The sequence below is a fragment of the Chanodichthys erythropterus genome, chromosome 3, assembly GCF_024489055.1.
Source record: "Chanodichthys erythropterus isolate Z2021 chromosome 3, ASM2448905v1, whole genome shotgun sequence".
Classification (NCBI taxonomy): Eukaryota; Metazoa; Chordata; class Actinopteri; order Cypriniformes; family Xenocyprididae; genus Chanodichthys; species Chanodichthys erythropterus.
The window spans coordinates 10626778-10650072 of NC_090223.1; the positions used below are offsets into that span (position 1 = coordinate 10626778).

Consider the following 23295-nt stretch of genomic DNA (forward strand, 5'->3'; position numbering starts at 1 on the left):
GTGACATGAACAAGACTTTATTAACTAGACTAAACACTTAAACTACTCTAACATTCACACACATACATGCATACAGTTTACCAAAGAGAGAGAAAAGCAGAGTACAGGAAGCAAGAAGTTACAGCATTGTTGGACATTCAGCAGATCAACAGCCTTGCGCAAACCATCAGTTTAGTTTTAACAGGCCCTTCTTTAAAAGGGGTAAGGATACTCAATGTATCCGATAATGAGACTAAGTTTGATACTTGCATGTCTCTCCAAGTTGAATTAAAACTGTCCTGATGCAATTTGTGGAGGCTCCCGTTGAATCTTTGCTGATATTTTCTTGTGAAAGAGAACCGGCTGGATTCAGAGGATCTTTGGTGAATGGAAGGTCTAGGCCGAGCCTGGCACAAGCTTGGGGTTCCTTAGAAGCTTCTAGCTTCTTAAAGCATCATCTTGACGTCAGCATTCATCAGTAAAAGAGAAGAAGAGGAGGAAGAGCAGGAAGAGAGGTTTTATCTTGTGATCCATGAATATAAGGGGTGGAGACATCACACCCTCTTAAGGTGTCTGAGCCAATAAGGAGTTGCCCCCTCGGAGGGAAGTTTTACGAGTCTTTGTTCTGTAGCAAGATATTAGCATAAGACACTGGATTGGATGTTTGAGAGAAGAACCCTCTAGATTCTTATAATACTAATGTGTCACAGAGTTAGTAACATGTAACATAAATTACCAAATAGGAAATGAAAGTTGGAGTCCGTAGATACCAAGCATGCTGCCAATGTGATCTCAGTTAACTATACATTTGCAACTATGGAACATTAATACCAAAATAGTTCAAAAAGAGAATTAATACATAGAATAAAGCCTATAAAAGGAAAGTCATGAGATGGGAAACTTGGATACATGTTTATACATTTCCCAAGTGGTTATATAGAGAATACGTAGGATTAAGAGAGTTTATTTGTCCTTCTCAGGAAGGATGAGTCACTAGTCTCTACAGCATTCTTATGGATCATAAAAGTACCATATAACTGTAACAGGACACCTAGTTGTGCCTGTGTGCTAGCTACACTTGGGATGTTGGTTGCAGTTTTAGGGGGATGAGTTCAGAGAACTTTGATAGTGAGAGTGAGTTTATGGGTAATTCATTAAATACCATGAATAATTGTGTGGCTGATTGGTCCAGACGCTACATCCCCCCCTTTCGATCGTTGTTGTTCTTTCTATGGACAACAGCGAACGACGTTGAAGGTGTAGAGAGATCAGACACACCACTGGCACACAAGGCTGGAAGGCTGTGATGGGCTCTGGTTGTATGTGTCTCCTGGAGTGGTGGTCGTTCCATTGCGGTTGATGTAGACAGTAGACAAGCTCAGGTCTCTGAGCTGGTGTTGTGTGAGTGGTCAGAAGCTTGTACTGCTGAGTACTCCTCAGGTAAGAACTGTTCAAGGAGCTATCTTACTAGCGTTAGAAGCTCCTGCAGGTCCGATGCAGGCGTGTCCAGTCGTCCTTGGGCTGCCTGCTGTTGGAGATCCTGCTGTGTCTGCAGGGAGAGGATGCTCCCATCCCTGGCTTCTCCCTGTGGTAGGTCTGGTACCTGGGTCTGTCTGAATTAATCCTTCTCCTTCTGCAGCTGCAGAGGATTTCAGGAAAATGGCTGATAAGGTGTCAAGCAGAAGGCTTTGGCCTCCCCCTCTGTACCTCTGTGCTTGGCTGGGGGAGGTTCTTCTGCTGACTCCATGCGGTGAAGTGAGACGTTTCTCCTGCAATGGTTCTGTTTGCTGCAGGTAAGAGAGTCTCAGTTCTCTTTTCTTCTGTGTCTCTATTTTGTCAGGGTCCTTGCGTCTGTCCCAAGCCTCCATCTCTAGCTGGTCTATGTGGCTTTTAGCATGCATCAGCTCCTTGTGAGTCTCTGTGATCTGGAGTTTGAGGTTGTTCACCTCCTGTTTCAAAACAGCGAGGATGTGGGCCAGGAAGAAGTTGACTTCAGTCAGATCATTGTGATCACACCTCTGGTTTGAGTCGTCTGCCTTTACTTCTCTTCCATCTTTGTCCAGTTGCTTTTGGCTCTGGTGCCGTAATTGCTCAGCAGCACTGGTTAGGGGGTGTTCCTCACGACACATAGCCAGTCCTTTTGGTCTGCCATCTGGGCAGTTAGGCTGAGCATCTGCAACATTTAGGCACGCTTGTGGTGAGAGTAAGGGCAAGAGACTACTGCAAGATCAAACAGAATTTAGGGCTAAAGGCACAGTGAGCAGCCAGGTGTATAAAATACAGCTAGCTTTAATAAATGACTTAAGATGGTTCTTGTGGTCAGATTATTTCTTAGTATTTCTTACTGATGGCTCACAACAGGCTTGACCTCCGAACAAATGGAAAAGAGAAAGAGAGGAAGAGGAGAGCTTTCCTATTAGATTGTGCTTATTAGTGGTGCTCAAAATTATGCCATAGCAATCATTCGGATTCCTTTGTAACTGGCTCATAAAATTGAAGCAACTGTTGTAAATAAACAAAATCAAGAAGAAGAGTATGTCTAGTTGCTTGTGGTTATATTGGGAAATTAAACCACACAAGACTAAACAGGAAAATGTAAATAAATCACATAGATGAAAGAAATACTAGTAAAAACAAATAGCTGACTGCTATTATAATTAAAATCAATAAAATATTTAAAGAAGTGATTAAAACAGCAGAATGACCTGGTATTGGGAATAGTCAATAGCACTAGTGATTAACAATTAGATTAGCTTTGGAAATCACTCTATAGTTGGTCACAGCTGCAGCGTGTTCAGGACCACACCATGTGTGTGTCCCTCCCAGAAGTTTAGTCAACGTGTTATTGAAATATCTCAATAAATCCTAGAATTCTTCTTTAGTTAAACACTTTACATGTAATTAAATTTAGATTTAATCACCCTAGTAACTGCAGATTTAGCTGAACAGTGTTCAGGGAGAAATGCACCTAAGTGCAGGTGAAATTAGCTGAGAAGAATTAAAGGTAAGGAAAGAAAGAAATCAGAAAACCAGGAATGTGGTTAAGGGAAATTGGTTTAGATCAGTTCACACTGCATACACACAAGCTATAGTTAAAGGCTTCACGTAAATGATGCTAACCACTAACTGTAGAAGCTATTAGTTAGCTTAGCCTGAGGTGCAGGGCTGCTAGGTGAGGTTAGCTTAGCCACCTAGCCTGGTTTGTTTACAATATGGCATCACAGGGTGATGAGTTAGCACTTCCTGTGACAAGTCGTTGTCATGGGAACCAATGCACATTTGGGCAATTCAAACAGTTTATAGAGACTGTCTGCTCATTTCAAACAAGTTACGTATAGAGTTAAAATGTGACGCTTATACTTTCAGATTTTCAAAAACTTGATATTACATTCAGTAAAATGCAAATATGTTTTGGCATTTGCAAATTTTACTCATGTAAACTCTTCTCTCTACTTTAAACAACGTCTTGTACTTGTTTAAAGGGTAATTACACAGTTTGCTGTAAGTCAAAGCTTGTTTAAGCATATATAGTTAAGTCCGTCTTGTGCATGAATACTGATATTCCTTTCAGCGAGTGAAACACAGTTTTGGTCAAAAGGTAGCTATGCTTGTAGGTGCAGGCAAAGTTTAGATGAATGACATCACTCTTAACTATAACAGGGGAGCATTACCCAAATCTACATTTATATAACACTGTACTGAGATTCATTCATCAGAAACAGGTTAAGCAATACTGCAATTGGTATTTCTCCAACCAAAGCAGAATAATCAATTCTGGTACAGTTTACATGCCGCTGAGCTGAGATTCCTTCGTCAACACAGGCTTACGCTCTAATACTGAGATCAGGATTTCTTCGCTAAAATCAGATTAACTTTACACTGATACCATTTGAACATATGCTAAAATGTGTCAAGAGTAGACTCTTTCAGTTACAGTAGAGATGACAATTCAAGCCATCACTTTATCAGCATCTAACAAGCCAGCAATTAGTGACCAAAATGCGCATCGTCTGACATATTCTGACTGGAATTATCAAATGCACACTTTTAAGTTGACAGTGGTTTAAGCTCATAACATTTGTTTATTCATGCCCGCATTCTCCACCATTTGTAGCAAATTAGCTCAAAATAAATATGAATAATTAATCATAACTAGTTATAATTAATTATTAATATTTTAATCAGTCAATAAAATTAACTTAATGTAATAAAATTAATATTACAATCAATTAACCTGTTGTTCAATGAACACACAGTGTTAATTGTTTATTAACTAAGAAATGTTCATTTCCAGGTTATGGGAAATAACAATCTTATTCTACTAAAAGCCTGTAGTCAGGACCGACATGAATAGGGACTCCCGTACATGAGCGCAAAACACGGACAACCTTACGTGTGACATGAACAAGACTTTATTAACTAGACTAAACACTTAAACTACTCTAACATTCACACACATACATGCATACAGTTTACCAAGAGAGAGAGAGAAAGCAGAGTACAGGAAGCAAGAAGTTACAGCATTGTTGGACATTCAGCAGATCAACAGCCTTGCGCAAACCATCAGTTTAGTTTTAACAGGCCCTTCTTTAAAAGGGGTAAGGATACTCAATGTATCCGATAATGAGACTAAGTTTGATACTTGCATGTCTCTCCAAGTTGAATTAAAACTGTCCTGATGCAATTTGTGGAGGCTCCCGTTGAATCTTTGCTGATATTTTCTTGACGAAAGAGAACCGGCTGGATTCAGAGGATCTTTGGTGAATGGAAGGTCTAGGCCGAGGCCTGGCACAAGCTTGGGGTTCCTTAGAAGCTTCTAGCTTCTTAAAGCATCATCTTGACGTCAGCATTCATCAGTAAAAGAGAAGAAGAGGAGGAAGAGCAGGAAGAGAGAGGTTTTATCTTGTGATCCATGAATATAAGGGGTGGAGACATCACACCCTCTTAAGGTGTCTGAGCCAATAAGGAGTTGCCCCCTCGGAGGGAAGTTTTACGAGTCTTTGTTCTGTAGCAAGATATTAGCATAAGACACTGGATTGGATGTTTGAGAGAAGAACCCTCTAGATTCTTATAATACTAATGTGTCACAGAGTTAGTAACATGTAACATAAATTACCAAATAGGAAATGAAAGTTGGAGTCCGTAGATACCAAGCATGCTGCCAATGTGATCTCAGTTAACTATACATTTGCAACTATGGAACATTAATACCAAAATAGTTCAAAAGAGAGAATTAATACATAGAATAAAGCCTATAAAAGGAAAGTCATGAGATGGGAAACTTGGATACATGTTTATACATTTCCCAAGTGGTTATATAGAGAATACGTAGGATTAAGAGAGTTTATTTGTCCTTCTCAGGAAGGATGAGTCACTAGTCTCTACAGCATTCTTATGGATCATAAAAGTACCATATAACTGTAACAGGACACCTAGTTGTGCCTGTGTGCTAGCTACACTTGGGATGTTGGTTGCAGTTTTAGGGGGATGAGTTCAGAGAACTTTGATAGTGAGAGTGAGTTTATGGGTAATTCATTAAATACCATGAATAATTGTGTGGCTGATTGGTCCAGACGCTACAAATGTGTACCAAGCATTACGGAGAACAAAGAACATCAAACAGTATTTTCAAGCAGCCATTCATATTTTTGTATTTGATATGGTGCTTATCAAGAATACAGATAATAGAGGGCTGCTTTCAGATTATTTCTGCTCGGGTCTTTACACAAACGCAAGGGTTCACGTACAGTGTGCGTGACGCAGTTTTCCTTTTTAGAATAGTGCATGCTCTACCCAATTTTACCTCACTCTGCAGGTCGCACATGCTTATTGAATTAGTTTTGCAGTAATCAGTTGTTTCACAAGGTGGCAGCAGTAGCCCGGGGCGTTGTTTCACAGTAGAAAATTTAACTAAAGAGACGAAAGAACAACAAAATACCAGAGACTGCAACAACAACAGATGCCGCGTAGTCAAACCCTTATCTTAGGCGTTTATGAGATGCGGCTTTAGTTTAGACTTTTTTTTTTTATCACTCATAACTTCTGGAGAGAAATAGCTTAGACACTGGACAAAGATAAATGTTCTAGGCAGCATGTGTTGACTGCTTGCGTTTGCGCACACTAAAAAGCACACCAAAAGCCTGGGACACATCACACTGAGGTCAAAGAACTAGCGGCGACAAAACCTCACTGTGTAGTCTCCTGTAATCGACTGTATTCGCCATGTAACTGCATGAACCAAACCATGACGACCGTAATATATATATATATATTTATTTAATTTATTTTGTACATGCATATTGTCAGTGAAGCACAGCTCTGTGATCAGTTGTAAGTGTTGCTTCATCTTGAGATGATGTGGCTGCTTGGCATAGAATAAGGCACACTACATATTATTTCATAGTATTCAATATAGTGATAAAGGCTATGTCGATTAGCACTGAAGTATAAATATACTCTATCATGAAAATACCAGAGAAGGCTTGAAGAACTCGGATAACCCTATATTGTTGTTGTGTGTTTCATTAAAGCTTTTCAATCTTATTATTACCCCTTATTAACACTCTGAGGTCTGAGGTATCACCGGCGATACCACAGTGTTTTTTTTTCTTACCAGTGTGAAAGAGACTCAAAATACTCTGTCAATGTTGCACATACAATTAAGAGCTATACACCATTTTAATCTGTGGAATATTTTCTTTTATTTGTGTACACTCAGAGTACAAACAAAATGTTGTGCTTTTTGCAAAATAAAGAAAACTAACATGATGCGTGATCACTCGTCTCCATCTGAACGAAGTCCAATCTGATATTTCTCAGAAAATGAACTGTAACTTAGTGAATACTAATCACAAAAAAATTAGACTTATGTCTAAAAAAACGTTGAAATGTCAGGTTTTAAATCGTGTAAGTCAAATCGAAAACAAATATTCTCTGTTTATGTAATCTGTATGAAAAGAGAGCCACGTCAGAAGTCCTTGATTCAGCTCATTATCCGCTAATGCGGCCACGCCCACGGAGCCAACGCTATTTAGACGCAAATTCAGAGGCAATACACGCATTCATCATCTCAATCGTGTATTTATTGTCTTGAAAAGTGTTTTGAATAGCCATATTTAGCGATCTCTGGCCTCTGTTAGTTCGGTTAGTTCCTGGATTGCCTATTCTTCTTTAGCAGGCATTTGTGGACAAAAGGGGCAGAGCGCCCTCCAGCTGCAAGTATGAATTGAAAACACAGTATCCAGCACTCATAGTAATGCTTTTAAGCTAAAAGCCTATATGAAATGCCATAGAGGTAACATAATTGTTCAGACACTTTGCATCACACAAATACATTATATTTTAAAGAATATAATAGAATACCATTATTTTAAATTGTAATAATATTTCACAGTAGGCCTATTGCTGTTTTTTCTGTATGTTTGATATACACCACATGATCACAGAGGGTTTTTTCACAGCCTACCTGACTGAAAGAGCTCATTATTTATGCAGGTCATTAGAGCTCTTTATGCGATTCTTTTGTCTTCTCAGGTGAGAATCACCCATTATTCATGATGATTCACGCCTGCACGCATACTGTGTTTCTTGACCAAAGATGTTTTAGAAAATTTAAATCTCTCTATTGTTTCATATGAAGGAGTAGGCAGCATAATTTTTACATAATTCTGAAGCAAAAACTCTAGTCTACAACCTCCAATACCCAGAAGTCTTGTGAACACAGATTTAATATTATTTTTTTGGCCTTATTTCAGTGACTTAAGTTTTTTGTTTTTTCAATAACCACGCATAAACGTTTTTCCTTGAAAAACACAAACATGTACATACATGTTCCTCACATATTATGGTAGCCTCATACATTTTGATAGCAATTAACATAAAATATTGAATTAACTTTTTTATTTTGAGTTCTTCCAAATCAAGTGAGTTATTTACTGTACTGTAACTTACCTCGTTCAAACTAAGCTGCATGCACTACTTGTTACCATGATGGTTACTCTCCAAAAACCCACATTAACAGAAACTCTTCTAAATAAGCCTAACAAAAGTTTAATCGCTACTAAATCTCCCTTACCATTAATTTTCAGTTTACTTGAAATATGTCAGTGCTGTGAACATAAAAGACAAAGTTCTAAATACTCATAACAGTTAATTTAACTGAGCTAATTGGTTCAATTTAAATTTGTTCTACTCAAACCAGTTTAGTATTTTGAGCATTACAGCTTACAGTGTAAGGATTTCCTGGAACAACGTGCATTGTCTGGCTTTCAGAAGAAGCAGCATTTACAGATCACAGAGCCATGCTTCACTGCACATAAAAAATGCAGCCTCTGTTAAATCACATGTGGTTTAATTTTGATTAATCTTTAGCCCTATTGAACAGCCAATCGGAGGTCTCTCTTTCACAGACAGCGATTCAATGTTTAATTAGCCCAACCCCCCCCCCCTGACAGCATCGAATTGAGAACGTGAAATGTGGAACACAATGAAACTAAAGCCAACCAACATTTTTCACAGTGTGAAGAGTTTAGGCCACCTCTGAAAAAAATCTGCCACATTATTTATAGTTGCTGTTTTCATAAAAGTACAGTTACTTGAAGTTTACATGAAGAATTTAAAACCTACTTTTAAATTGGTCTGCTTGAGGTGTCTGCGCTTATATTATAAAATTAAACAGAGATTTGCTCACTCTCACGACAAGCATTTGAACAAAATGGAAAAACATCTCCCTACAAAAACTATGCAAGTTATGTAGGGTTTTCGAACCATGCTTTCAAAGATTATTTAAGTAGCATATCAATACATAAAGCAAACATGACAGTGATTTAACATTGGTAAATTTTTATGTATAACATGATGGCAATATAAATGCAGTCAGAGTTTACTAAACTTTTGCAGAGTCATGTTGACTCTTAATGATTTATATTTATTTAATAATCGTATGAGACTCGGACATCATGCAGTGCAGCAGATATGATGTTTAAAACAATGTCTAAAGTTGGCACATTTAGAGTATTGATGTATTTTTGTACATTTACTGAACCTTTCTTGGGTAAAATATAGTCATCATGCTTTAGTTTCATTAGTAAATCATGCATGGAAAATCAATTCATCTGTGTCATAGTTTTTCTGACAGCTGGATGATGCTTTCAGAAAGCATTTATTTAGTTGTCAATGAAATTCTTGCTGCCAGTTTAGTGTGTAAAGATTTTCCTTTACATATTTACATACTTTTTTCATGATTTGCAATTTGTTTCCTTGTCCTACATCCATTATAAAATTGACAGTGCACTTTGTATACTGAATTTGAACTCATCAGAGTAAGTATTAATTGTAATTAATACCACATCAGAGTAAACAGCAGCATCCAGGATAATTGCTTGTAAGTTTATTTGAAGCACTTGATGTGAAGCGTTATCATGTTGAGGACAACTTTGCTCAGGCACGTTTCCTGCACCAGCTCACCATGTGACATTTTTTGTTTTGTCACTGTTGAAAATCGACATGTTTGTAGATTCACACACAGTGCTCGATTAAAATGTAATCAGTTTGGCTGTTGATTATTTATTTTTATTTTTTGAACATGATTAGTCTTAAATATTATTCGTCTTGCATCATGTCTGTTGGAAATGAAGCTTGTTTGTTTGTTTTTATGCAGAACTACCAGAAAGCATCTGGAAGGAGAGGACAGAGAGATCCAGTGATCCAGAACCTGCAGATCAAACATCAAAATACTGAAGAACAAAGAGGTTGGTGATTATTCTTCATTCCTCATTCATGAAGAACATGCTGATGATCACCACATTTACATTGTTTCAGAGAATAAAACATCAGAAATTAAATCACATAAAAACCCAAGTGCATTGATTTTTTTTTTTTTTTTTTTTTTTTTCTCAATAACTTTTTTAATTGTTGACATCTTATAAATTTGACTTTTAGGCCTGATGAACATGAACTAGAAAGGAAATCTCATGTCCTCAATGACATTTCACATGTAAATCAAGGCTGAAGATTCACATGAGAGTTCACACTAGGAAGAAGCGGATCAGTGAAATCACATCTGCCTTCTCGTTCTACTGAACCTTTGCTTTGTCCTGGATGATCGAAAGTATAAGAATAATATAATAGTCAGGATAGATAATGATCAAACCTGTTCCTTGTCTAAGAAGTAATGTTAGACCTGCAGCAAAATGTTTTACAGTTTATACTAATGTTAACTTGTTCATTGTTCAATTAAAATTTTAATTAATTTAAAACTATTGTTTTCTGTGTTTTTACTTTAACTAAGAATTATTTACTGTGCATTGGATATCAATCATTTAATTTCATTTTTATGCAATTCACATTCATATCTGCCATAATATATACATCACAGAGATCTCAAGCCTTTCTCTTGGCTTGGCAACCTGCTTCTTAAAGAATTATTTCACTTCAGAATTAAAATTTCCTGATAATTTACTCACCCCCATGTCATCCAAGATGTTCATGTCTTCCTTCCTTCAGTCGAAAAAGAAATTAAGAAGAGAAAATATATATACATACATTGAAAAACCTCACAAACACTCAGGCAGGTGAGACAGGCGAGAAGTGGTGCACTAGGACAGCAGCTCTGTCCCAGGTTGACACACTCGCACCATGTCCCCCTTCTTTTAATGCACCTTAGACACTACACATAACATAAAAGAAAAAAAAAAAAAAAAAAAAAAAAGGACATAGGTACCGAAAAGATGCAGGGGGGAGGTCTATATTATATTATATTATATTATATTATATTATATTATATCACTAGCTGAAATTAATTGATTCATTGAGAGTGGTGTGACAATGGTAATCATTACATCGGACCAAAAAAAAAAAAAAAAAAAATTTGACTAATGCCAGAATGGTGATGGTGGGTGAGTGCTGTTAATGGTGATGACAATGGTAATAAATGGGCACACATACACACACACACACACACACACACACACACACACACACACACACACACGTCACACTTATACATTTACACCTTTTTTCTTTTCTTTTTTTTTTTTTTTATTTTTTATTTTTTTGTTCACTTCTGGAATTATGGAACTACTAGATTGTTGGTCACTGCACTATTAGAGTCTGTACATCTGTCTGTCTGTCTGTTAATAAAAAAAAAAAAAAAAAAAAAATGATAAAAAAAAAGAAAAAAAAAAATGAAAAAGAAATTAAGGATTTTGAGGAAAACATTTCAAAACTTCATCACTTTTTTTTTTCTTAGTCCAACATTGTTTTACCTTTTTTGGTAAAGGCTGTTTGACTTAGTCTTTGCAGATTCACTTTGTAAACAATTTGTTGCGATCCCAATCGGACATATGAAAGTTGCCTTAATGATAATCATGCACTGTTCGCTGTTGGCCAACTTGTCCCCAGACTGAGCCTGGTTTCTCCCTAGTTTTTTTTCCTCTGTTAACACTTGTTTACCACCTGATGTCACAGGTTGGAGTTTGGGTTCCTTACTTATATAAAACCTGTCTAATCTAGAGAAAAGAAATGAAAATTGATCCTTTTATTAATGTGTCTTGAAATGGATGGAGGAGAGACTGTGTGGGGGCGTTTGATGTAACCATAAACTATTACATGAGTTTCTCTAACAGCAGAAATTTCAAGGCTTACACACAGCAGAAATAAACGGCACAACAGCCAGTCAAAGCATGTCACTATAAGTCAGCATGTTTTACGTGTCTCTGTGTAAATGAACAGCATAGTTACAGCTGCACAAACTAAACACACATGACGCTTACAGTGTCAACATTTGTATATATGAGGACATGAACACATGAATTTTATCTCGAGATTTTCACAATTTCTTCTGGAAAAACTTCACGGCGAACCAAAACATATATAAATGTTTGCTTTAACTTGGAAGAAATTTTAACAGAAATATATTACTATGATATAGTAAAATTATATAAATAATAAAATTATAATATTACCATTGTTTGTAACGATATTTTAATATCAAACAGATTTGCCATGCGTCATCTTATTTGACAAAAAAAATCAAATGCAGTGTTTTGTTGTAAATTGTTTTATTTTCATTTAAGATTGACTAGTTGATAATTAATTGTTAAAGTGTTATTAATTAATTTAATTTAACACATTTGTTGATAATGAATTTGTATTAAATCATTAAAAAACAGGGAAAATAAAGTAGATTTAATAGGGACCTAAATTAAAAGGTGGTTAAATGCAATTTAATTGTGAACAAACAAGTTTACATTCATTCTCAAGGTCTAACAAACATGTGGAGAGCATATCCCTCCCCATTAATAGTAAATTAATATTGTGATTAATATCTATATCATATGATATAGAAAAATTACTATCATAATATTTCTGTTCATATTAGTGCCTCATTTTAAAATTTATCATGAAAAATGCTGAAAATTAAAATCAAAGGAAGAGTATAAAACAATTACAATGAAAAATGAATGACGATGAATAAAATGCAGATGAAATATGCGCACTTGCTACATATATAAAAAAGTCTAGCTTTAATGATCAAAATAATAAGAAAAAAAATAGTTTACTAAGGCGAATTATGGGAATAACAGCTGCCTGCTTTATTAGATGGGGCAGAGGGAATTTGGGTGTGCAGTTTTTGAGTAGCCTGAGCTTTAATTGGGCTGGAAACTTTTCTACAACCCTGCTGACGTTGATGTAGCCTCGCGGCGATGACGTCATCACTAGCGCGCGTGCTCGTTCAGTATCGAGTCTTCTGAAGAGAGGTGAGCAGTTCATAGTGTTTTGCACATTTAAACTATTGTAAAATGAATTTCACACAGTTTGTTTACAACAGTACAGCGCTGTTTGTGTGTTTAATGACTTAAATAATCACGACAAGCTTGTGAGGAAATCAAATGTTCATTAAGACCTCAGCGATTTTATGCTTTTGCATGTTCGTGAATGTTTGTTTCGATGTTGATCTTGTTGCTGTTACTGAATGTCTCGTGATATACTTGGGTAAAGTTGGTTTTATATTCGGACATCCATATTCAATAGCCTTGTTAATCACACTACATTGGACATTCAGTGGACATTCAGAAGTAAATATGCCATTAAAACAATACTTTCCTTTCCCTTTTGAAAGGGAACTTCAACTCTGCGCTGATTGCGCTTTGGGGAATGTCACGTGACCCAGGTGTCTGAAAGCAACTATCCAATAACTCCAGTCGAATTATGGGAACTCAGGAAGTCCAAGATCCACTAATTAAATGGATCTTGGACTTCCTGAGTGGGCGGCCACAAAGAGTAAGGGTGGGGAATACATTATCTGGGGTCCTCTTCACTTCAGTTGGGACACCACAGGGTAGCGTCCTGTCACCACTATTATATATATTGTACACTGACTCTTGTCGCAGTAGTTACCCTGGACGTTATATAATTAAATTTGCAGATGATACTGCTGTGATCAGTCTATTGGAGCGAGATGAAACTGAACAGTGTTCAGTGTTGCATGAATTTGTTGACTGGTGTGAAGCTTCCCAGTTGCATTTGAATACGTCCAAGACCAAAGAATTGGTTTTTGATTTTAGACATGGGGCTCCCTCACCCACTCCAACTCTGATAAAACGAGAGGAGATAGAGATGGTGACGGAGTATAAATATCTCGGTCTTATCATTGACTGTAAATTATCCTGGGATCAGTGTGCTGATGCCGTTTTTAAAACAACATTTATATTTTCTTAGAAAACTTATTTTAATTAAAATTATTTTAATGTTGATAACAAAATGTTGTCTCTTTTTTTTATAAGTCTTTCATTGAGAGTATTCTCTCTTACTGTATTGTATGCTGGTATGGACATTCAAAAATCACCCACAGGAACAAATTGGGGAAGATTGTTAAAACCTGTGGAAGAATCATTGGTAAACAACAGGTAGACCTGTACCAACTATATCTGATGAGATTGGTACAGAAGGCAGACAAGGTTTGCATGGATACAACCCATCCACTTTCAGTGGAGTTCAAGCGTCTCCCTTCTGGTCGTAGATATAGATATCCTAAGGTTAGAACTAACCGAGCAAAAAACTCATTTATTCCCATGGCAATAACCCAATTAAATAATGTATAGGGAGGGGTATGATTGGAGAACATATGTGATGTTTTTTTTTGTTTTTTTTTTTTTTTGATATTGTGTATGTGGATAATGTTTGTGTTGTGGATTATGTGTCAATATGTCTGTACTGTAAAACAAATTGCCTCTCTGAGGACATTAAAGTTTTCTAAGTCTAAGTCCCTATTGGCCGGCGACAGCCTATGACGTCATACGGCGCGACCCGGACGAATAAAGGGAGCGCCTGGAAAGACAGAAGACATCTCATCTTCTTTCGGTCCTGTTCTGTCTGATTACGACTATACCAACTCCGGTAGGGTTTTTTTATATGCCTTACTAACGTTCAAGAGGATGTGTTTATTCGTGTCCCCGGGTTTGACACTTATATTCACATTTTCTGGGCGTTTTTCTGTCTGGAGAGGAGCGAGCATACACAGTGCTTGAGGGCGCTGTCTGTGTTTGTCTGTTGTTAACTGTGAGCGTCTCCCTTTTCGGGACGCTCCGTTCTCGTTTGACACTCTTCCCGCGGGAAGTGGTGTCTGCATCTGTGCCTTATGGTACTGGCCCCGTTTGCTGAGGCAATACGGTGGCTGCGATCATAGGGCTCGCAGATGAGTTCGTTGTGAAGTTTGAGAAAGTTGTCTCTCTCTCGGCTTCCCTGTAGCTGACGGGGGTGACGATGACGTTTCTGTCTGACGTCATCGCGTCCGGCACGAGCGCTCCTCTGGCTGTTGTGTGTGTGCGGAGCTGCTGTGTGTTTGGGACGCGCTTCTCGGCGGGCTGCAGCTGCCGTGACAGCGCGTTAAGAAAGGGGCCGCACGCGGATGGCTCGACGAGCGGTTCCTTTCTGTCCATTAATGCAGCGGCTTCCATGACTTTCCATTCCCTTCTGATCTCCTCGTTTGAGATCGGGAGGGCATGAAAAAACCCCTAGCCATCCAGATTTGTATCTGAACCCAGACAGACAGGAGGAGGAAGAAGCAAGAGTGAGGTGGGTGATCGATTGTAAGCACCGTTGCGTTTGTAATTGATTCCACAGCTATATAGGGCGATTTATATCTACCCTCTCCTCTTCTTCTTCCGCCTCCTGTGTGTGTATGTATGTATGTATGTATATATATATATATATATATATGTATATATATATGTATATATATATATGTGTATATATATATATATATATATATATATGTTTACATGCATATGTATATATAAACATATTCATGCTCAGATGCTTCTTATGATCAGACTGATGGCTGGGCCCATAGTGATTATTCATGTCAGCCCGCTGTTTCTGTTTGATAGTAAGAGGATCTTTTAGGTTTACAAGAACCTTAGATTCCATCTTTTTTATGTAAAAAAAAAAAAGAAAGAAAGGAGCATTAGGAGTCTTTGTTCTTTGAGCCGCAGGGGGGTCTATATTTTATGTGTTTAAAATAAGACCTTATTTTCCTGTATAGTTTTCTGGGCGTGCAGTCAGGAAAAAGTAGGGTTTTTTGGTAAACTGAAGTTGATTGGCTGGCTAGTGTGCAGGCCACAAAATGCCGCCTGTTTAGAAGTAGCTTCTCATCTACTGTATTCTAGGGTAGTTTGATTTTGCACTCGTCACTTCAGTTATTATGCATGTTTAGGTCGGCCTTAATCGGCCGCCTGACATTGTTTGCTTGTGAGCTTCGCTTTCTTTCTCTTTCCATGAGATTTGAAGGTGAAGCCCAGGCTTCACTAGGCTTGTGGCCCTGTAAGAAGGCCCGTAGCTTAGCGGCCAGGCTAGAGCTAGGTTAGGTGTGTTATTTGCGTATAACCCTATGTATACTATCCCTTGTCAGGTTGTATAGTTCCTAGTTCTGGTCTCCTCCCGAGGGAGTTGTCAGGCCGTATGCCCATTATCCCCTTGCTATGTAGGTGCAATTGTTGAGTTTAAACAGCTAGGTTGTAGACTGTATTTTAGACTCCCTGATGCTGTTATCTCAGGTGGTAGGCCCTTATCTTTGCGTAGATAAGTCACGCTGTGTGTGCAAGGCCACACTTTCTAGAACTTTTATGCTAGGGCAAATGTTTTTTTTTCCTCTGAGCCACTTGTTTCTCTAATCAAGTTTGAGTTGACGTTACTAGGGTTTAGCATTCGTCCTCTATGGCTCAGTACAGATTTGAGAATCTGTATGGAGAGAATTATTTTCCTCTTTGAAAACAGCATATACATCAAAGCGCTGCATTTGCTTTGAAGTTCTAGACTTTTGCCCTACATCGTATGTGAGCTTACTTATGCTGCCACAGGTTAGCACCTGTTCCCGCTATGGTAGACACTGGTGACCTATATTCCCCATTAGTAGGTTTATTGGTGTTAGTGAGTGCATCACCTGTTGGATTGCATACTCAGGGTAGTATAGAACCACTTTTTGAGAAAAGCTGGTTTGTATTAGCTCCCTTTTTGTGATCTTGTTAACAGCTATATTGCATATAATTTTGATTGTAGGCTCTTATGGTTAATTAGCCTCCTTCTAGTTAGCAATTGTTTTTATAACAAGTGCTGTTAGCTGATCATAGTTTGCTCACATAGTTTACAGCATTTCATGGGCTGAAGCCACGTGTCATTAGAATGGTAGGCCCCAACAGGCCTCTTTTCTAGTTCACATGCTGGCACAGTCTGTGTTTCATTTCAACAGTTGCTGAACGCCACTTGTCGCTGAGATTGTAGGCCCCACTACGCCTCCTTTTTAGTTGATTTGTTGGCAGGATGCTTTGAAAAAACCTGACCACCTTAAAAGGCCACGCCCCACCTCGACGGATATGTATTTCTTCTGAGGAAGTTTCAATGCTAAATACATGGCTTTTGGGTGGACTGGTTATGGCAGCCGCTTGCTGATGCCATATGACTAAGGTAGACCTCTTCTCGGCCTCTGGTGTAGCATTTAGAGTTCAGCTGTGTACTCTTCTCGCTGTGAGAATTTATGGTGCTTTTCCGAGTACTTGAGTGGCTAGCCCCTCAGGATGTATGCTGTGGTTAAACCTTACTGAGGTTTGGTTTGAACTGTATCCGTCTCACTGAGCCTGATCTTACGCTAGTTGAGCTAATAGCCACCGAGAGGTCTAAGGTGGATCTATTCATCTCTATGCTCCTAGAGATGGCCACTGGACTTATGCCATATGTCTAAAGGTTGCTAGGCCCTATGGGCCGCCCTTTTTCAACATAGTGGTATATGTTGATGTGTATTTCTCTCTGAGAACCTTTATATACACTTCTGGTTGGCCAGGTGCCCAGATGATATTTAACCTCCTTGGTGTCGGTTATTTATTCTTTGGTGCCTAAGAACACCGCCACGAGCTGATGCCCACGTGTGTGTTGAGGTGATATGCCCGCACGGGCCTTCCTCGACTATGTGTCGGCGTATGTTGTACTCCTCTTGCTTGAAAGAGTAAAAAGGTGCTTTTACTGAGTACACTGCTCGTTGGATTGTGTTGGGTAGATTATCATACGGGCGCTTTGCAGTCTCCCATGCTGCCGTTGAAGTTGCCTGTCTGCCGCAGCCAGACAGGTGTTCAGGGTGGCCCCTTCAGGCCACTTTTTGAATATACTTCTGTTTCACATATAGTTACTATCATGCTGTAGGCTCCTCTTTGGCCTCCATGAGTACGTGCCCATTGCATGGTCTACCTGTTAGGTGAGCTTTGTACTTCCCCTTTGGGGTTATGTGGTAATAGTGCTTAGCTCCCTAAGCTGATCATGGTGGTAGGCCTTAATCAGGCCTCCTCCTAAGATTCAGCCCTAGGCTGGTTTGTGCTCCCCTGTATCAGGGTTCTCTAGCGCACAGCCTCCTCAGTGCATTAATTAAGCACTGAGTAGATCCTAGGATGAGTGGATTATCTCCCCTCAATAGGAGGGTTCATAGCACTCAGCTGAGTTCTGCTCTCCAGGATGCCCATCTCTACGCGTGGGTCTGAGTTGCTTCTGCCTTTCTGCAGTCACTCTTACCTGCTCTCTTCTGTGAAGAATGCGTTATGGAGATTCTGTACTCAGACAGGGTTGGCCAAGACTAAGTTTGTCCTATGACAGACCAGGTTGGCCTCCCTGGTGGCATTAGGGGTAACTTCGTTCCCCTCTAGTGACTGGACGGGGTTCCCTTCAGTTCCCTGGCCTCATTCCCTTAAAGAAACAACTTTGTCTGTGGAAAAGTTGGTTTCAGATGCCTCTAGCGGCCTTAGTAGGCCTTCTATCTCTGGAAGGCCTCTGTTGGCTCAGCTTGGGCTGTTGGCCATAGGGAATGCTGTCACTGGCAGCCTGGTGTGACCCGAGGGTGAGTTGCTAAGCGTTTCCTTCGAAACTTTCGAAAGGGAACGTCTCAGGTTACGTATGTAACCATGGTTCCCTGAGAACAGGGAACGAGACTCTGCGCTTTCTTGCCATGCATCGGGCTGCCTGCCTGCAGAACAGTCCCTCAAGACGATAGATGTCTTCTGTCTCTCCAGGCGCTCCCTTTATACGTCCGGGTCACGCCGTATGACGTCATAGGCTGTCGCCGGCCAATAGGGACTGGAGTTATTGGATAGTTGCTTTCAGACACCTGGGTCACGTGACGTTCCCCAAAGCGCAATCAGCGCAGAGTCTCGTTCCCTGTTCTCAGGGAACCATGGTTACATACGTAACCTGAGACGATTTTGATCGACTGTGAAAAATGTTGTAAGTTGACAATCGTTGGTTGTCAATATCATGTCGCTGCTTAAAATTCGCAAACATTAATTTATTGCACATTTATTGGAAAGTCTGAATTTATCAGAAGTCCGAATGTGCGAATATAAAACCAACTTTACCCAAGTTTGTGATATGTGAGGAGAATTGATGCAAACTTATCTCTGTGTTGATGCTGCGATTTTACCAACTTTATTTTATTGGTAATCAAAATAACATACAGGATTTGTATTTTTTGTGCAGTTTAATATTCACAGACACGTCACAATTTCATTGAAGTGTACTGAATAACTTAATTATATATATATATATATATATATATATATATATATATATATATATATATATATATATATATATATATATTGTTTAAATATTGTAATATTATGTTTTATTTAATCTATGTTGATTATGAAATGTGAACAGCATGAGTAAGATTATCAGACTATCATGAGATTTTTGTCGGAAGACATATTTAAGTAGCTTTTATGAACGTACACCAGAGAAAAAAAAAAAAAAACATTACTGGTGTGCGTTTTGAGACGGAACAATGACTCTGACATATTTTAAGGTACAGTACAGTCCAAAAGTTTGGAACCACTGAGATTTTTAATGTTTTTAAAAGAAGTATCTTCTGCTCACCAAGGCTACATTTATTTAATTAAAAATACAGTAAAAAAACAGTAATATTGTGAAATATTATTACAATTTAAAATAACTGTTTTCTATTTGAATATATTTCACAAAGTAATTTATTCCTGTGATCAAAGCTGAATTTTCAGCATCATTACTCCAGTCTTCAGTGTCACATGATCCTTCAGAAATCATTCTAATATGCTGATCTGCTGCTCAAGAAACATTTAATGTGTACAATTGTACAAAATATTTGTGTACAATATTTTTTTTCAGGATTATTTGATGAATAGAAAGTTCAAAAGAACAGTGTTTATCTGAAATCTAATCTTTTGTAACATTATAAATGTCTTTACTGCCTTTTGATTGATTTAATGCTTTCTTGCTGAATAAAAGTATTCATTTCTTTAATTTCTTTTCAAAAAAATAAAAATAAAAATTATTACTGACCCCAAACTTTTGAACGGTAGTGTATAATGCTACAGAAGCTTTGTATTTCAGATAGATGCTGTTCTTTTGAACTTTCTATTCATCAAGGAATCCTGAAAAAAAAGTACACAACTGTTTTCAACATTGAAAATAATCATAAATGTTTCTTGAGCAGCAAATCAGCATATTAGAATGATTTCTGAAGGATCATGTGACACTGAAGACTGGAGTAACGATGCTGAAAATTCAGCTTTGATCACAGGAATAAATTACTTTGTCAAATATATTTAAATAGTACATATAAATTATAAATAAATGTAGCCTTGGTGAGCAGACAAAACTTCTTTTAAAAACATTAAAAATCTTAGTGGTTCCAAACTTTTGGACTGTACTGTATGTCAGTACAAGTTTCTTTCAGTTAAAACAGCTCAAACATGCATTTTAGTCTAGGACTAGCTTAAGCCTTGTCTGTAAAACCAGGGGTTAATCACATTAGATAATTGTGTCATTGATCAAATATAATTCATTGTTCTCACTACAGAAACATGCATCAAAATTATAATATTTGATAGCAGTTGTGTATTAGGCTACATCACTTATGTCATTTCACGTAATATTTCTCAGTTTGAATTATATATATATATATATATATTTTTTTTTTTTTTTTTTTCTTTTTTTTTTTTTTTTTTTTTTCTAAATCAACATTTTTTTTTTAATTTCAGACCTGATGGAAGAGAGCGAGGAGAGTGAAGAACTGAGTGAAGTGGAGGAGAAACATCATGACAAACCTGGAGAAAAACCTTTGAGTCGCTCAAAGACTAAAAATACATTTTTAAAGAAAATAAAAGCCAAGAAATCTACATCCTGCACTCAGTGAGGAAAGAGTTTTATAAAGAATTGTAAACTTGAGATTCACATGAGGATCCACACTGGAGAGAGACCGTTCACATGTGATCAGTGTGGGAGAACTTTTCATAAGACATCACACCTGAAAAGACACCTGACAGTTCATACAAAGGAGAAGCCACATTCATGTTCTGTGTGTGGAAAGAGTTTTTCACTGCTGCAAAATTTACATAAACATCAGAAAACACACACTGGTGTGAGAGAGCACATGTGCTTTGAGTGCGAGAAGACTTTTATTACAGCAGACCATTTAAAACAGCACCAGAGAATTCACACTGGAGAAAAACCTTATGAGTGTTCATACTGTGACAAGAGATTCAGTTCTTCATCAACTCTGAAAAGACATGAGAGGATCCACACTGGAGAGAAGAAGTGTGGAACCAGTTTAACACAATCAGCAAACCTTGAGAACCACTTGAGAGAGAAGCCATTCGCATGTGATCAGTGTGGAAGGAGTTTTTCACTGCTGTCATATTTACAAAAACATGAGAAAATACACACTGGTGTAAGAGAGTACATGTGCTTTGAGTGTGAGAAGACTTTTATTTCAGCTGGACATTTAAAACTGCACCAGAGGATTCACACTGGAGAAAAACCTTACAAGTGTTCACATTGTGACGAGATTCAGTCAGTCATCAGCTCTGAAAACACATGAGATTATTCACACTGGAGAGAAGATCAGTGTGATCAGTGTGGAAAGAGTTTCTCTTTTAAAAGTCACCTGAAGATACACATGAAGATCCATGCAGTGGAGAAACCTGAAAAAAATACGCTCAACGTTACAGTCACTGCCCTTGCCGTCCAGAATAAAAGAGAACATCCCAATCGAGTGAAGGGATTTGTGGAAACTTCTAATTATTGTGATACAACATTTGCCTTGCATTTCAGCATGAAAGACAAACATTTCAGGTGAAGGATAATCCACTTCTTACCTCCGAGACTGTGTTGAACTATATTATTTTTATTGTGATTAATAGGCTTATCATTATTGTTGCTCCCTGTTGTTGTGCTGTGATATTGTAATATTTACCATTATATAATCAGAAGAGTATAGAAAAGTTTATTAAAGTGTCACTTATTAAAACATCTAGTTTCTCTCCCACTTCTACTCTTCCATTCAAATGTAAGATATACTTTCATATAGCCTTGAAACTGGACACTTTGCTTCTCTTCTACTAATGCATAATAAATCATATTTCGAAATCATATTTCACCACACACATGACTGACATTGAATGAGATGCTGTCTGTCTACATTATTAACAGTTTCACCCTTGATATCCAGTATCATATACATGTCAATGAGATTTGATGAGTTTGATGTTCATTCACACCATGAGGCTTCATGAAATCAGAACTGAGAGTATACTTCAAAGTGTAATTTAATAAAGAAAATGTATTTCAAGTATCAACATAGTAAAGTACTAATATACATATAAGTTCACTTGTACAGATTCAGTACAATTGAGACATGGTTGTGAACTAGTTGTGCACTTAAAGATTACTACTGTAAGACTTAATACACTTAAACATACGCTTTTTATATACTAAATATATTTAGTATATATTTATATATACTATCTGGCCAATTTAGTCCCAAGCAGGACATTTACAAGTTTACTAGTACATTGATATCACACTTACTACATACTTAAAACTATATTTGATCATAATTTAAGTGTACTTCATTAAATTAACTTTTTGTAAAGCTACCATCTCACCACAGCTTTACACAACCAGCAGAAAGACAGCAGCTGAAATAAAGATAAGTGCAGTGTACTCTTTGTGTTTTGTGTGTGTGATTATGTTGATGTTTTGTCGTTGTGGACAGTATTTGGCACATCTTTGAGCATTTACTGTTGACGGCCTATTATGTTACTATTCACACCTTCCCTTTCAATCATTATCTTTCAATAGAGCAGTTTTATAGTCTTTTCTCATATATCCTGACTCAAATCAGTTTCTAGCAGCAAACACTCAGAATAAAGTGAGATGATCTGCTAATGATCTGAATGTCTTGTTGAATGAGTGTTGATAGTCTGAGGATCATCAATATTAACAGAGAAACTGCTGAAAACACTCTTTATTTCATGTCAATAGTTCCTGTTTTCACCTCATTTATTATGCTGATGTCTTCAGATCTGCTGTAAATTGACACTTAAAGCTCATTTCATTGCTGTCAACAGACTGAGGGTGTTTGTTGGTTACAGATATGTACATTTATTTCTGTCTTTATGCTTTCAACTCTTTTTCTGACCATTATTTATATATTATATTATATTATATTTAAAAACAAACTCAGTTAATGATATATTTTCCATTTTGGCAGATCAGCTTCTCCCACACTGTAATTCATCATCATCAATGAAGCTCCTCCCACATCGCTCACATCATCAGTGAAGCTCCTCCCTCATCACTCACATCATCAATGAAGCTCCTCCCACATCGCTCACATCATCAGTGAAGCTCCTCCCACTGCAATTCCCCAATAAAAGGAATATTCCCATCAGACGAGCATCAGAGCATCAGGAAGAGCTGAAATCTGCAAAGACTGAGTTTATTAAAGAGGACAGTGAGAAC

At 37.7% G+C, this 23295-nt stretch overlaps 1 protein-coding gene across 1 annotated transcript in view; it reads left to right on the plus strand.

Moving 5' to 3' along the window:
- The window catches only part of LOC137003119 (zinc finger protein 208-like), a 67018-nt gene extending 45648 nt beyond the window's left edge, over positions 1 to 21370 (plus strand). Inside the window, exon 9 of the mRNA XM_067363164.1 lies at positions 20726 to 21370. Within this exon, the coding sequence (XP_067219265.1) occupies positions 20726 to 21370 (645 nt within the window). The remainder of the gene's footprint in view (positions 1 to 20725) is intronic.
- Positions 21371 to 23295: the final 1925 nt, after the last annotated feature.